Source organism: Tamandua tetradactyla, chromosome 12, assembly GCF_023851605.1.
Source record: "Tamandua tetradactyla isolate mTamTet1 chromosome 12, mTamTet1.pri, whole genome shotgun sequence".
Taxonomy (NCBI): Eukaryota; Metazoa; Chordata; class Mammalia; order Pilosa; family Myrmecophagidae; genus Tamandua; species Tamandua tetradactyla.
The window spans coordinates 98265006-98277627 of NC_135338.1; the positions used below are offsets into that span (position 1 = coordinate 98265006).

At 41.6% G+C, this 12622-nt stretch overlaps 1 protein-coding gene across 14 annotated transcripts in view; it reads left to right on the top strand.

The window, feature by feature from the left end:
- Positions 1-6361: 6361 nt before the first annotated feature.
- PRC1 (protein regulator of cytokinesis 1) overlaps positions 6362-12622 on the top strand; it is a 43986-nt gene continuing 37725 nt past the window's right edge. For 3 of the 14 annotated variants that reach the window (XM_077124226.1, XM_077124227.1, XM_077124231.1), the window contains exon 1: positions 7144-7320. In XM_077124226.1, coding sequence (XP_076980341.1) covers positions 7253-7320 — 68 coding nt within the window. In that variant the 5' untranslated portion in view covers positions 7144-7252. The other 11 variants (XM_077124233.1, XM_077124240.1, XM_077124229.1 and 8 more) reach the window with 9 other exon arrangements.

Below are 12622 nucleotides of genomic sequence, written 5' to 3' on the forward strand. Positions count from 1 at the left end.
CTCTAATATATGTTCCTCTTTTCTTTAGGAGCAAGCTTAATATGCAGCACTTATGACAAATCAATTTTGCCTAAGAACAAACCCATTTTTATCAGATAAAAATGTCCTAACAAGATATTGTCAGGTTAACTTAAACATTTTTATAACTGCTTCCTATTAATAATTGAGACATGCAGAGAAGTATTACAATTATTTTCTTCCAGATTTTCTTTTTTTTTATTGTGGTAAAACACACATAACAGGTAATCACTTGTTTGAAATGCCAGGAATCTCTTTCCACATGGCCCAGAAAAAACTCCCCAAACAATATCATCACTAAACATCAGAGGTGCAGTCACACCAAATTCACAGTGGATCAGTTAAAAATGCTCACACTTTCAACCAAAAACCTCACCTGGGTTATGTTACCAAACAAAACCTTGCTTTAGAAATTAACACTGAAGAGTCTAGAGTCCAGATTTGGTTTCAGAATCGAAGAGCTAGACACTCATTCCAGAGAACAGAATCTGTGCAGGCCATAGAATCAAGCCAAACCCACAGGCAAGATCCCCCTGCAGAGATTTACATTAAAGAAGCCAGACAGTGCCGTGCCTCCTATAATTCTCCGTCTCATCAAGGCATTCAGGAACAGCACTTACCCTGGGATTGATTCCAGAGGATGACTTGCTAAAGAAATTGGGATTTCAGAATCAAGAGTCCAAATGTTCTTTCAAAATTGAAGATCTAGATTCCATGCCCAGAAAAAAGAGAACCTGGTGATATCTGAGAGCAAATACAAGACAGGGCACATCACATCTTTCTAAGATGAGACTGTTCAATGCATAGAAACTACACAAAGATTCACCAACCCCTCCAGCAACTGTTTTATTTCTCTGGAGCCAGGATGAGGGGGCACAGAAACAAGTTCAGTGTATCTGATACCATCACCCTGAGCCCCAGACCTTCCTCACTCTTCCTGGGAATGCACTCTTGCTCTGGAGATGGTAAGCAAGACTTCAGGAGGCAGACAGGCCCAAGAGGCACTCCACAGTGCCACTCACCCAGCCTGGATCTAGAGTTCAGCAGAGCTTGAGGACAGTGAAAATAAAACTGATGTATCATTTTAAATCATCACAGTAATGATTGAGGCAAAAATCAGAGTATGTAAAATTCTCCAAGTGAATATTTTATGAAGAACAAGATATGTATTGTCTCAAAGAATTTACCTGTGGATTGCTTATTAATTACTTAAGAAAATTTGGTAAGTTTACAATGGAGAAACCTGACAGACTCCACCTTAACAAAGTGCTCGGAATTTGCTTTGCCAGCAGTAACACGGACTGAGGTGACATGCCTCCCGATATGAAGCATCTAAGAACGACACCGCATCCCTTTGGTGGTATCACTGCCAAAGGGGCACAGGCTTAATTTATTCATCAGGAGACACCAGACAAGCAAAACTGAGTGACATTCTACAAAGTGACAGCCCTGTACTTTTCAACAATGGACTGAATAATTGCAATAAAGATGGAGAGGAAGCATGCTAACTCAGGAAGTCGCCTGAAGAGTGCTACCATTTATGTGGGGAATGGACACAAATTCAGAGGCCTGTTTATGCCTCCAGTTTCTCTCCAAAGATGTTCAAATAACAGGTAACATTAGTTATTCTTTTTTTTTTTTTAGTTTTGTTTTATTGTATAATATAACATGTATACAATTATCCCCCTTTTTTTTTCTGAATGTAATTTTGTTGGGATGTATTTGCACACCATGCAGTCTATCCAAGGTTTGCAGTTGGTGGTTAGCTGTGTCATCGCACAGTTGTGCGTTCATCGCCACCAACATTTTTGTAACATTGGCATTACTCCAGAAAGAGAAATGAAAAGAAAAAAAGAGAATCCCAAGCGTCCAGTGCCCCTTGCCCTCCTCTCCTGGAGCACTGGTGTTGCACATGGACAAATGACTTTTTCTCCTCAGTAGTATTGTGTGGCCACTATCGGGGATTGGGGCTGCTGGATTACAGTTTGGTGACCTCGGTGTTTGCTTGTGGTTGTTGTAGGATACTGTGTATATAACGAGGCGGCAGTCACGGTCATTTGTTAAATCCTCCCTCTCACATTATTTATCTCTTGGAAAGAGAGGTGGAAAAGTGAAGATAAAACTTTTTTCACTTTAATCTTTTTTTAATACTTTTCGCTGTAGTACAAAATATACAACTCAAAATGTCTCATTTTAACCACTTTCAAGTATACAGTTCAATGGCATTAATTCTCTTCACAATACTGTGCTACCATCATTGGCATCCTTACTTCAACTTTTTCATCCCCTAAAACAGAAACTCTGTACCCATTAAGCAATAACCCTCCTTTTGCCACATCCACTACCCCTCCATGCCACTGTGGCCACAGGTAACCTATTATCTATCTCTATGATGTTTGCTTATTTAAGATGTTTCATATAAATGAGATCATACCATTATAAAAAAACCAAGCACACATATAACTTAACATTTTAATCATTTTAAGTGTGCAATTCAGTGGCATTAAATACATTCAAAATGTTGTATAACCATCACTTCTATTTCCAGAACTTTTCCATCACTGCAAAGAGAAACACTGTATCCATTAAGCAATGACTCCTCATTTCCTTTTTCCCCACAGCCTTTGGTAACCTCTCTTTTAATTTCTGACCCTATCAGTTTGCCTATTCTAAATTATTTCATATAAGTAGGGTCATAATTGTCCTATTGTGTCTGGCTTATTTCACTTAACATGTTTTCAAGATTCATCCATGTTGTAGCAGAACTTCTTTGTGTGGCTGAATAATATTCCATCATATGGACAGACCACATTTTTGTTTTTTCATTCATCTGTTGATGGACACGGGTTGTTTCTACCTTTTGGCTAATGGGAGTAATGCTGCTACGAATATTGGTGTACAAGTATCTGAGTCCTGTTTTCAGTTCTTTTGGTGCTATACCTAGGAGTGAAATTAATTACTGGGTCATATGGTAATTCTATGTTTAACTTTTTTAGGATCCGCCAAACAATTTCCACAGCACTGCACCATTTTGCATTCCTACTACAATGCCTGAGAGTTCCAGTTTCTCCCGTTTTTGCCAATACTTCTTTTCTTTTTTAATATATAATAACCATCCTAGTGAGCGTGAAATAGTATCTGCCATCATTTTGATTTGCATTTCAAAATGCAAATTTTGATGTTGAGTATCTTTTTGTATATTTATTGGTCATTTGTATGTCTTTTCTGAAGCACTACAATTTGATCTTACTTGGTTACCGGGAGTTTTTTCCATCGGTTTTGTGTCTGAAGCTGCTACACAGAATCAAAACAAAAGTCATTTCTGTTGAAATCTTACAGAAAAGAAAACTACTATGGGGTAATCATTAAAGATAGATCAGCAATTACTTCCCATACTGACCAATCACTTGAAAATGTCAAGGCCTGACCAACCAACCAAAAAAAAAAACCTCTTATGTAACAGAAATCAATTTACAGGTATATTAACATTTATGATATTAAGTTTTCAAATGTAGCTTAATGACATTTATTTTAATTATTCTATATGGCATATAATATTAAAAGGAAAAGTAGGAAAAGATTTTTCTTTTATATGTGATGCAAACATTCAACTTTTCATCATCAGTTCTAATGAAAGGCTGATATGAAATTTTTAAAAGACTTTTATTTGTAAACAAAAATAGGACTATAAAAGAAGTTATCAGTTTCTGCCCACAATGCAGCATTGTCTTTTCTACTACTAATCACAGTAACCATAAATTAAACACCCTAAAAATTTATTTTAGACATCCTTGCCATATAAGGTTGTGTGGTATGATTGAGAAGGCAGTCCTTTCAATCAATTTGTAAAATAATGATCAGTTCACAAAACTCTTGCCTCTCAAGAAAGTCAGCAACTCTAAGAGATAAAAACCTTTATTTCAAGTCCCTATGCAAATTTGTTTGCCACAGGGCATGACAGGGAAGAAAACATGATTTTAAAAAGTACTTAGGGGCTCATAAAAGAAGGGCACATTCATACATCAGAACCACTTGCTCTTCCAGAGGACAAGTGAATGTGGCCACAGTAGCAGCGCTACTCCTCACCCCTGCAACCCAACTGTCAGAGGAGGGCGGGGAGCCAGGAAGGGAGTGGAGACACTTTTAGTTACTTTTCTAAAATATTGTCACTTCTCAGGGGGAAAAGCTTTTGATGCCTCTCTATCAGGTGCTCTCATCACAGCATATAAAGCCCTTACCTGGCCCTAACCTACTGACCTGCCTGGTCCCCTTCCTTCAGGAACTTGTCGCATATTCCTCCCTGCCTTGTCCCTGTGTGTCTTCTGTTTCCATCTGGCCTGCCTCTCCCCTCTCTTTCTTCCGGCTGAACTCATATTCCTTTCCAAGTTCAAATCAAATGCCACCTCTGGAAGTTATCTTTCCTCCTGCAGGCAAGAATTATGTTTCATCTTCCAGAGTCCTATGCCACTTATTATATTCCTTTAATTGTATCATATATCACATTATTTGTCTTTCAACCCACCATTTTGTGAGCTCCTTCAGAGCAGGGATAAGACTCCATCAGCCAGCCAGTTTCCGGCACATTGTAGGTACTCAAAAAGCATGTTGAGGGGGTGCAATGGTAGTTTAGTGGTACACTTCTCACCTGCCATGAAGGAGACTGGGGTTCAATTCCTGGCCCATGCACTTCCCAAAAAACAAAACAAGCAAAACAAACAAAAAGCAAACAGACAAAAATTCAACACATGGTGCTGAAAAAAACAGGATACTCACATGGAAAAATAATGAAATGTGACCTGCCATACAGCATACAATAAAAAAAAGCATGTTGAGTGACCGGATATTAAACTGAGTAAAGACAGGTGGCTTGTGTTAGGACTTAGGTCTCATGACAGGAAAGCTGGGTGACTGGGAAATTTTATTATAGTACAATCTGTACAAGGGTCCTATAGAGGGGGATATTTTAGGTTGTACATATGTCACTAAAATAAAAACAGCAGTGACTTCCAAACAAAAAAAGGACAATATACAGTGTTTTCACGCTGGAGTATGCACTCTAGAATGGATATTTCCAATGTTTCTATGACTTTTTTTTCTTTTTGTATGCTGTATGTTGGGGTCACATTTCATTTTATTTTTCCATGTGAGTATCCTGTTATTGCAGCACCATTTGCTGAATTGTTTGTTTGGTTTTTGTTTTGCTTGTTTGTTTGTTTGTTTGGGAAGTGCATGGACTGGGAATCGAGCTGGGTCTCCCGCATGGTAGGAGAGACTTCTACTGCTGAACTACCCTAGCATCGCCCCCATGACTTTTACTATTGTTACATTTCAGTCGTAATCACACAAGTATGACTCAAACAAGGAAATGCTATGTTTTGCCTGCAAAACTAGCAGAGGTTTGAAAGTACCATGCTGAGGGTAAAATGAGCAAAGGGACTCCTCTGGTATTCTTGGTGGGGAAGGCAAATTAATAGAAGTGTTCAAATCATTTACATTCCATGACATTTCTAGGAGTCAACCGTCAGAAAATAATGCAAGACACAAAGATTATGAATGAAAACATTTAGCCTACCGTTATCATAGACGTTACATATTTATTAAAATTACAATCTAAATATCCATCAATAGCAAAATAGTTGAAGTATAGGCTGTCCACACGACAGGATATTATACCACCACGAGTCACTGGCGTAAACTGTTCCATATAAGCATTTGGGGATGTGGGACGTGTCCCGGCAGAAAAGGAGGGGGAACTACTACGTGTGGTCACCTGCGGGCTAAAGCGAGTTCCATGATAATTACGTACCCCCCGCGTAACCCGAAAGAAAGCTACGCCCAGGTGGCCTTTCACGCCAACCCCCGTGTGTGCATGGACCAGCGCCTCCTGGGCGGGTTTCCCCTCTGAGCAGGGCGACGAAACCCTACAGGAACGTGGTGAGGACTAGATGGGTGGTCCGCTTACAGCCGGCACCGGCCCGCGAGCCGGCGGCACCGGGCGCGTTCCCAGGCCCGCCCCGTCGGGGAGCGGAAGACGCGCACTTCGCCGCTCGGCGGCCACCTAGCGCCCTACCTGCGCGCCCCGAAGGGCGTCCCCCGCGCGGGAGCTCGAGCCCTCCCGCGGCCTCGGCGAGCCGCGGGGCGGAGCTCCAACGGATCCAGGGCCGGGGCGGGGGAACGAGCCCTCCCGGCCGCCGCGCCCTCCGCCTGCGGTCGAGCGCTTCTCATGCCCAGCCCCGCGAACGCGGGTCCGACTGCGCAGTTGCGGCCGCTGCCGGCGGGGGCGGGGCCTCGTGGGGAGCGACGGGACGCGGCACCAATCGCCAGGCGGCTCCGCCCGGGGCTCCGTTTTGAAATTCCGCGGGGCCCAACGGCTCGCGGAGCGGCTGTCCGAGGCGTGAGCGTCGGTTCGTGCTGCGAGCGGGCTCTCGGGGAGGAGGTCGCGAGCCTAGACGCCCGGCTGCGTGCAGCGTCCGCCATGAGGAGAAGGTGTGGGGCGCGGGAAGGGGCGACGTCGGCCTGGGTGCGGGCCGGGTGCGGGGCTCGGCGGCCTCCCGCGGCCGGGCGCGGCTGGGCAGGGCTGGACAGGGCCGGGAGGCGGCGGGCCGCGGTGCAGGGAGGCCGGGCGCTGAGGCTCCGGGGCGCACGCGGGACCCGGCGGGGTCTACGCCGGCTGGGGCCGAGGGCAGCTGCCCCGGAGGCGAGGCGGGGCGGGGGGCTCTGCCGGTCGGGTCCGGGGCGACGGGGGCCGGAGCCCCACCCTCGCGCGGCCCGGCGCTGCCTCCCGGCCGCGGCGTCGCGTTGGTTTAGTGAAGCCGGGACGCCGGTGGGAGCTGCTGGGTACCTGGGCGGCAGCGTTCTCTTACTTGGGTTGGAAAGGTGGATTAGTTCCCGTTATGGAATTCTTTTCCGGCCGTTAACAGCCTGCCAGACGGTGCCGGGAAAGGAGTGTCCGCCTCCAAATGCGGACCCGACGCGTGGCGCGGCCGCCCCGCAGCTCCGTGGTGTGGGGCAGGATGTCCGTGTCGGTTCGCTCCCCTCTAAGATGATGTCAGCGCCTGCGACTGTGTGTTAAGAGCTGTGGGTAGAAACGCTCACTCCTTTTTCTGAAAGTAGTAGGTGAATTATTGTAAAGACCCAGTATTAAACAATTTGTAGTTGTTGGCCAAATTTATTGCTTTGGGGCTTAGTAAGATTCTTTGTTCCATGATTACTAATTCCAACCAGTGTTTCTCAAATGTTGGCCCTGGGGAGAATGGGAATTGAATGCCAACCATTGGTACCATTGGAAAAGCAACTCTCAGGGTAAGATTGTGGGTTTATAAACATCTTAATATTTAAAGAACAATATTTTAAGTTGCTGTGGGTTTTCGCTAATGACGCACTCTGAGGGCTAGTAAAACCTTCCATGACATTGACAGTAATCTGTTATTCCACATCCAGTAAGTTTATGGATTGTTCAGCCATCTTCCGGTTTCCAGAGAGTAAATGAAGGGGAGAAAAACTTGTGTGTTAACTTTGGTTCCACATTGAGAGATAGAATTAGTCTTTATAGCAGCAATAAGAATTAACCTACTAAGGAATATCAGACATGGGTGATCTGGGTTTCAGATATTCATAGTTAGAAGTGGCCGTCAGAAATAGTCCTCAAAAACATGGTGGTTATCAGATGACCTCAGAATGTATTGTGGCCATCCATTCCTGCAGCTGATTGTGCTGGTGGTTAACAAAGCTCCTTCTCTAGAGAACTAGGGAAAATAGGACATTGGATCAGATAAAGTCTGCTTAAAGGCAGGAAATAATTTAGAAAACCACGTGAGATATTTTCCAGTCTAGTAACTTATGCTCAAGAGATGAAAAGAATTGGCCCTTTTACAACCTTCTTGTCCTTGGATGGTATTCTTGTAGGCACCATCAGTTTTTCAGTGATGCATTATAAGAAAAAATCTGATTTGTTCCTTTTACAGAATAACCCAAAAACATTTAGCAAGACAGTATATAATTGTACCATATTAATTACTATTCACAATGATCACCCTGAGATATCATATAAGATCATACATCATCTTTGGAAATGTCTAGCTGTTCTTTCAGAATTACTTCTTGAATGTTAACTAAATATGCAGGGTACCATTCTAAGTGCTGTGGATACAGCAGTGAACAAAATTGACAACCCTGCCCTCACAGAGTTTACATTTTAGTAGTGAAAGAAAGGTGGTAAATAAGTAAATTTTATATATATATATATTTTTTACAATATGAACATTCTTTTTTATCACACAGTTGTATATTCATCATCATGATCATTTCTTAGAACATTTGCATCAACTCAGAAAAAAAATAAAAAAACAGAAAAAAATTCATACATACCATACCCCTTACCCCTCCCTTTCATTCATCACTAGCATTTCAATCTACCAAATTTAGTTAATTGTGATAAGGGCTACAGAAGAAATCAAACCCAGAAAGAGAATAAGAACTATGTGCGTGAAGGAGAATTGGAGCTGTAGAGAGATTGTTGATGGCCTTCCCAAGAAAGTGATCTTCATGCAGACATTTGAGGGAAGAGATCCAGGTGGCTGAAACAGCAAATACAAAGGCTCTGAGGTGAGGTAATGCCTCCTATGTTAGAGAAAGCAAGGGGCAGATATACCTGGAGCAGGGTGAGCACTGAGCTTCAGAGAAGTAATGGGTTGCAAATGGACTAGGGCTCCCTAGGCCTTTGTAAAAGCATAGGTTTGCAGTCTGAGTGAGATTGGAAGACATTGGAGGGTTTTGAATACAAGAACAACATAATCTTTGTTTTAACAGGAGCCCTCTGGCTCCTGTGTTGTCAATAAGCTTAAAGGAGACAAGGCCAAAGCAGGGCCACTAGTGAAGAGGCCATTAAGATACAGACAAGAGATGATGGTGGCCTGCAGGGCGACAGGAGTCCAGGTGGTGAGGAGTGGAGTTCTCGTTAGGGCTAATGGCAGGAATTTGAGAGGTGTAAGAATGATGGTAGATTAAGTTCAGTATAATCTGAGTGTTGGGAACAGTGGGAAGTGTTTGTTTTAAAGATGCTGAGTCAAACATTTTTGGAGGAGTTTTCTTATGGCAAGGATTCCCATTTTCCCTCCCCTCACCCCCTGGAAACCTCTAATCTACTTTCTATCTCTGTGAATTTGCTATTTCTAGTCATCCCTTATAAGTGATATCATACATGACTTTATGTGTCTTATTTCACTGAGCAGAATTCTTTCAAGTTTCTTCTGTGATACAGCATGCCTTAGGACTTCATTCTTTCTTCTGGCCAAATACCATTTCATTGTGTGGCTTTTTCACATTGTGTTTATCCATTCATTTGTTGATGAACACTTGGGTTGTTTCCACTTTTTGGCTATTGTGAATAATGCTACTAATAAACACTGGTGTTCAGATATTTGTTTGAGACCCTGTTTTCACTTTCTGTGGGTGTATGCCTAGAAGTGGAATTTCTGAGTCGTGGTAATTTTATATATTTCACTTTTTGGAGAATTGCACATTGCTTTCCATGGTGGCTGTTTTACATTCTCAACAGCAAGGCATTAGAGTTCCAATTTCTCTGTCTCCTCTGTAGCAGTTGTTATTTTTTATTTTTATTTTTACTTTTTTAATAGCTATCATTTTGGATGTAAAGTGGTATCATTGGTTTTGATTTGCATTTCCCTAATGGCTAATGTTTTTTTAATTAATTTTTAAATTTTTTATACATAACAATCAAACACAAGCATTCTTACCATATGATCATAGATATTATAGAAAATCAGTTGACCATAGATATGTATGTCTAATTTTGGACTTTCAATTCCATTTCGTTGGGTCTGATTGTCTGTCTTCAAGCCAGTGCCACACTGATTTGACTACTGTAGCTTTGAAATCAGTAAGTGTGAGTCCTCCACCTTTGTTCTTCCTCAAAATTGTTTTGGGTATTCGGGTCTCTGACAGTTACATATGAATTTGAGGATGGAAAATACTATTTTTAAATCTTTGCAAGTTGTGCTTTCTTGTGAACTGTTTCTCACTAGAATATATGGTCCCCAAACTCTATTTTCCAACATGCCAAATAAGATTTGTTATATGTAACAAACTCCAAGGGACTATCAAGCTTTATCTGTATCACACATTTTGTGAGTATTGCTTTCAGTTAGTGGTCCACTTGCTGGAGTTTAGTAGTCCTCTTTATAGAGATATTTTGACTTGGCTTTAACTGGATTTAAGATCTGCAAATTTATGTCCCATTGCATGTCATTTTTAGTAAAAATAATTTGACTGAATTAATTAGTAACTTCTTCGTTTGTCACAAATCAAAAAAATTATTTGTCCGATGTTTTTTAATAATACCTTAATTAAGATATAATTCACATACCATACAATTTCACCTATCAGATGTACAATTCATTGGTTTTTAGTATACTCACAGAATTGTATAACCATTACCACAATTTAAAACATTTTTATCTTCCTCCTCAAAAAACCTATACCATTCTTAATGACTCCCCTTTCCCTCCACATCCCTCCCACAAGGCAACCACTAATCTACTTCTCTCTTGATAGATTTGCCTGTTCTGGATATTTCTTATAAATAGAATTGTACTGTACATGGTCTTTTGTGAGTAGCTTCTTTTACTTGGCAGGTTTTCAAAGTTTACTGCTGAGTAGTCCGTTGTGTAGATAGAACATGTTTTATTTATGCATCATTTGATGGACAGTTGGGTTGTTTCCATTTTTAGCTATTACGCATAATGCTGCTATGAACATTTGTGTCCAAGTTTTTGTGTGGGCATGTTTTCATTTCTCATGGGTGTATACGTAGAAGTGGAATTGCAGCGCCACATGTTAACCTTTTGAGGAATTGCCAGACTATTTTCCAAAGCAACCGTACCATTTACATTTCCACCAGCAGTGTAAGAGGGCTCAATTTTCTTCACATCTTGCCAACACCTGTTACGGCCTATCTTTTATTATTGCCCTTGTTCTAGTTTGCTAGCTGCTGGAATGCAGTATACCAGAAAAGGAATGGCTTTTAAAAGGGAGAATTTAATGAGTTGCTGGATTACAGTTCTAAGTCTGAGAAAATGTCCCAGTTAAAACAAGTCTACAGAAATGTCCAATCTAAGGCATCCAGGGAAAGATACCTTTGTTCAAGAAGGCTGATGAAGTTCAGGGTTTCTCTCTCATCTGGAAGGGCACATGGCGAATACGGCATCATCTGCTAGCGTCTTCTCCTGGCTTCCTGTTTCGTGAAGCTCCCTGGGAGGCATTTTCCTTCATCTCCAAAGGTCACTGGCTGGTGGACTCTGCTTCTCGTGGCTATGTCATTCTGCTCTCTCTGAATTTCTCATTCTCCGAAATATTTCCTTTTATAGGACTTCACAAACTAATCAAGACCCACTGAAATGGGTGGAGACATGTCGTCCCTTAATCCAGTTTAACAACCACTCTTGACTAAATCACATCATCCAGGGAGATGATCTCATTACAGTTTCAAACATACAGTATTGAACAGGAATTATTCTATCTTTATGAAATGGGATTTATATTAAAACATGGCTTTTCTTAGGAGACATACTTCCTTTCAAACCAGCACAGCCCTCCATTGGTGGATGTCCAATGGTATCTCATGGTTTTGACTTGAATTTCCTTGAAGACTAATGATGTTGAACATCTTTTCATGTGCTTGTCAGCCATTTGTATATCTTCCTTGGGGAAATTTCTATTCAGATTCTTTGTCCATTATGCCATATATTTTATTCAGAAAAATGATCACTTTTCCTTTTGAATGTGTTATAGAGCTAGGCTATTTATCAGGGTCTGAGAGCACATAAGTTAGAAGCATAGTGGACCTTTGGCAAGAATTCAGAGCCGTTCATTTTACATTTATTGAGCAACTACTGTGGACTAGAATTTGGTAAAATGAAGATGGATAAGATGTGATCCCTGCTTTGAGATGTGATCCCCCCGCTGGGGGACAGGGGTGGGGTGATGAGTACAAAGGTCTTCAGAGGAGGTGCTAGGCACTGGATGTGCAGAAGCATGGACTCATCAGAAGATAAGACTTGCTCATGGTTCAGTGAGGGGCTCCAAAAGTTCAGTCTTAGGGAGGAGTGAGGGGTGGGAACGGTTAAGAGACAAACCTGATATTTGGAATTTCTTTAGAAAGTTAAATACAGATTTGCCATATGATCCAGCAATCCCACTTCATGATATATACCCAAAAGGTTCATAAGTAGGAACTCAGACAGATATTTGTACACCAGTGTTCATAGCAGCCTTATTCATGATTGCCAAAAGGTCGAAACAACCCAAATATTCATTAATAGATGAATGGATAAGCAAAATGTATATACATAAAATGCAATATTATTCAGTCATAAAAAGGAGTGAAGTTCTGATACATGCCACAACATAGATAAACCTTGAACACATCATACGCAAAAGGACAAGTATTTCATTTACATGAAATGCCTTAGAATATGCAAATTCATAGAGACAGAAAGTAGATTACAAGGTGCCTAGGGTGGGCGGGTGAGTAGTAATAGGGAGTAATACGGAGATATTACTTAAAGGGTACAAATAAGAGTGTCTG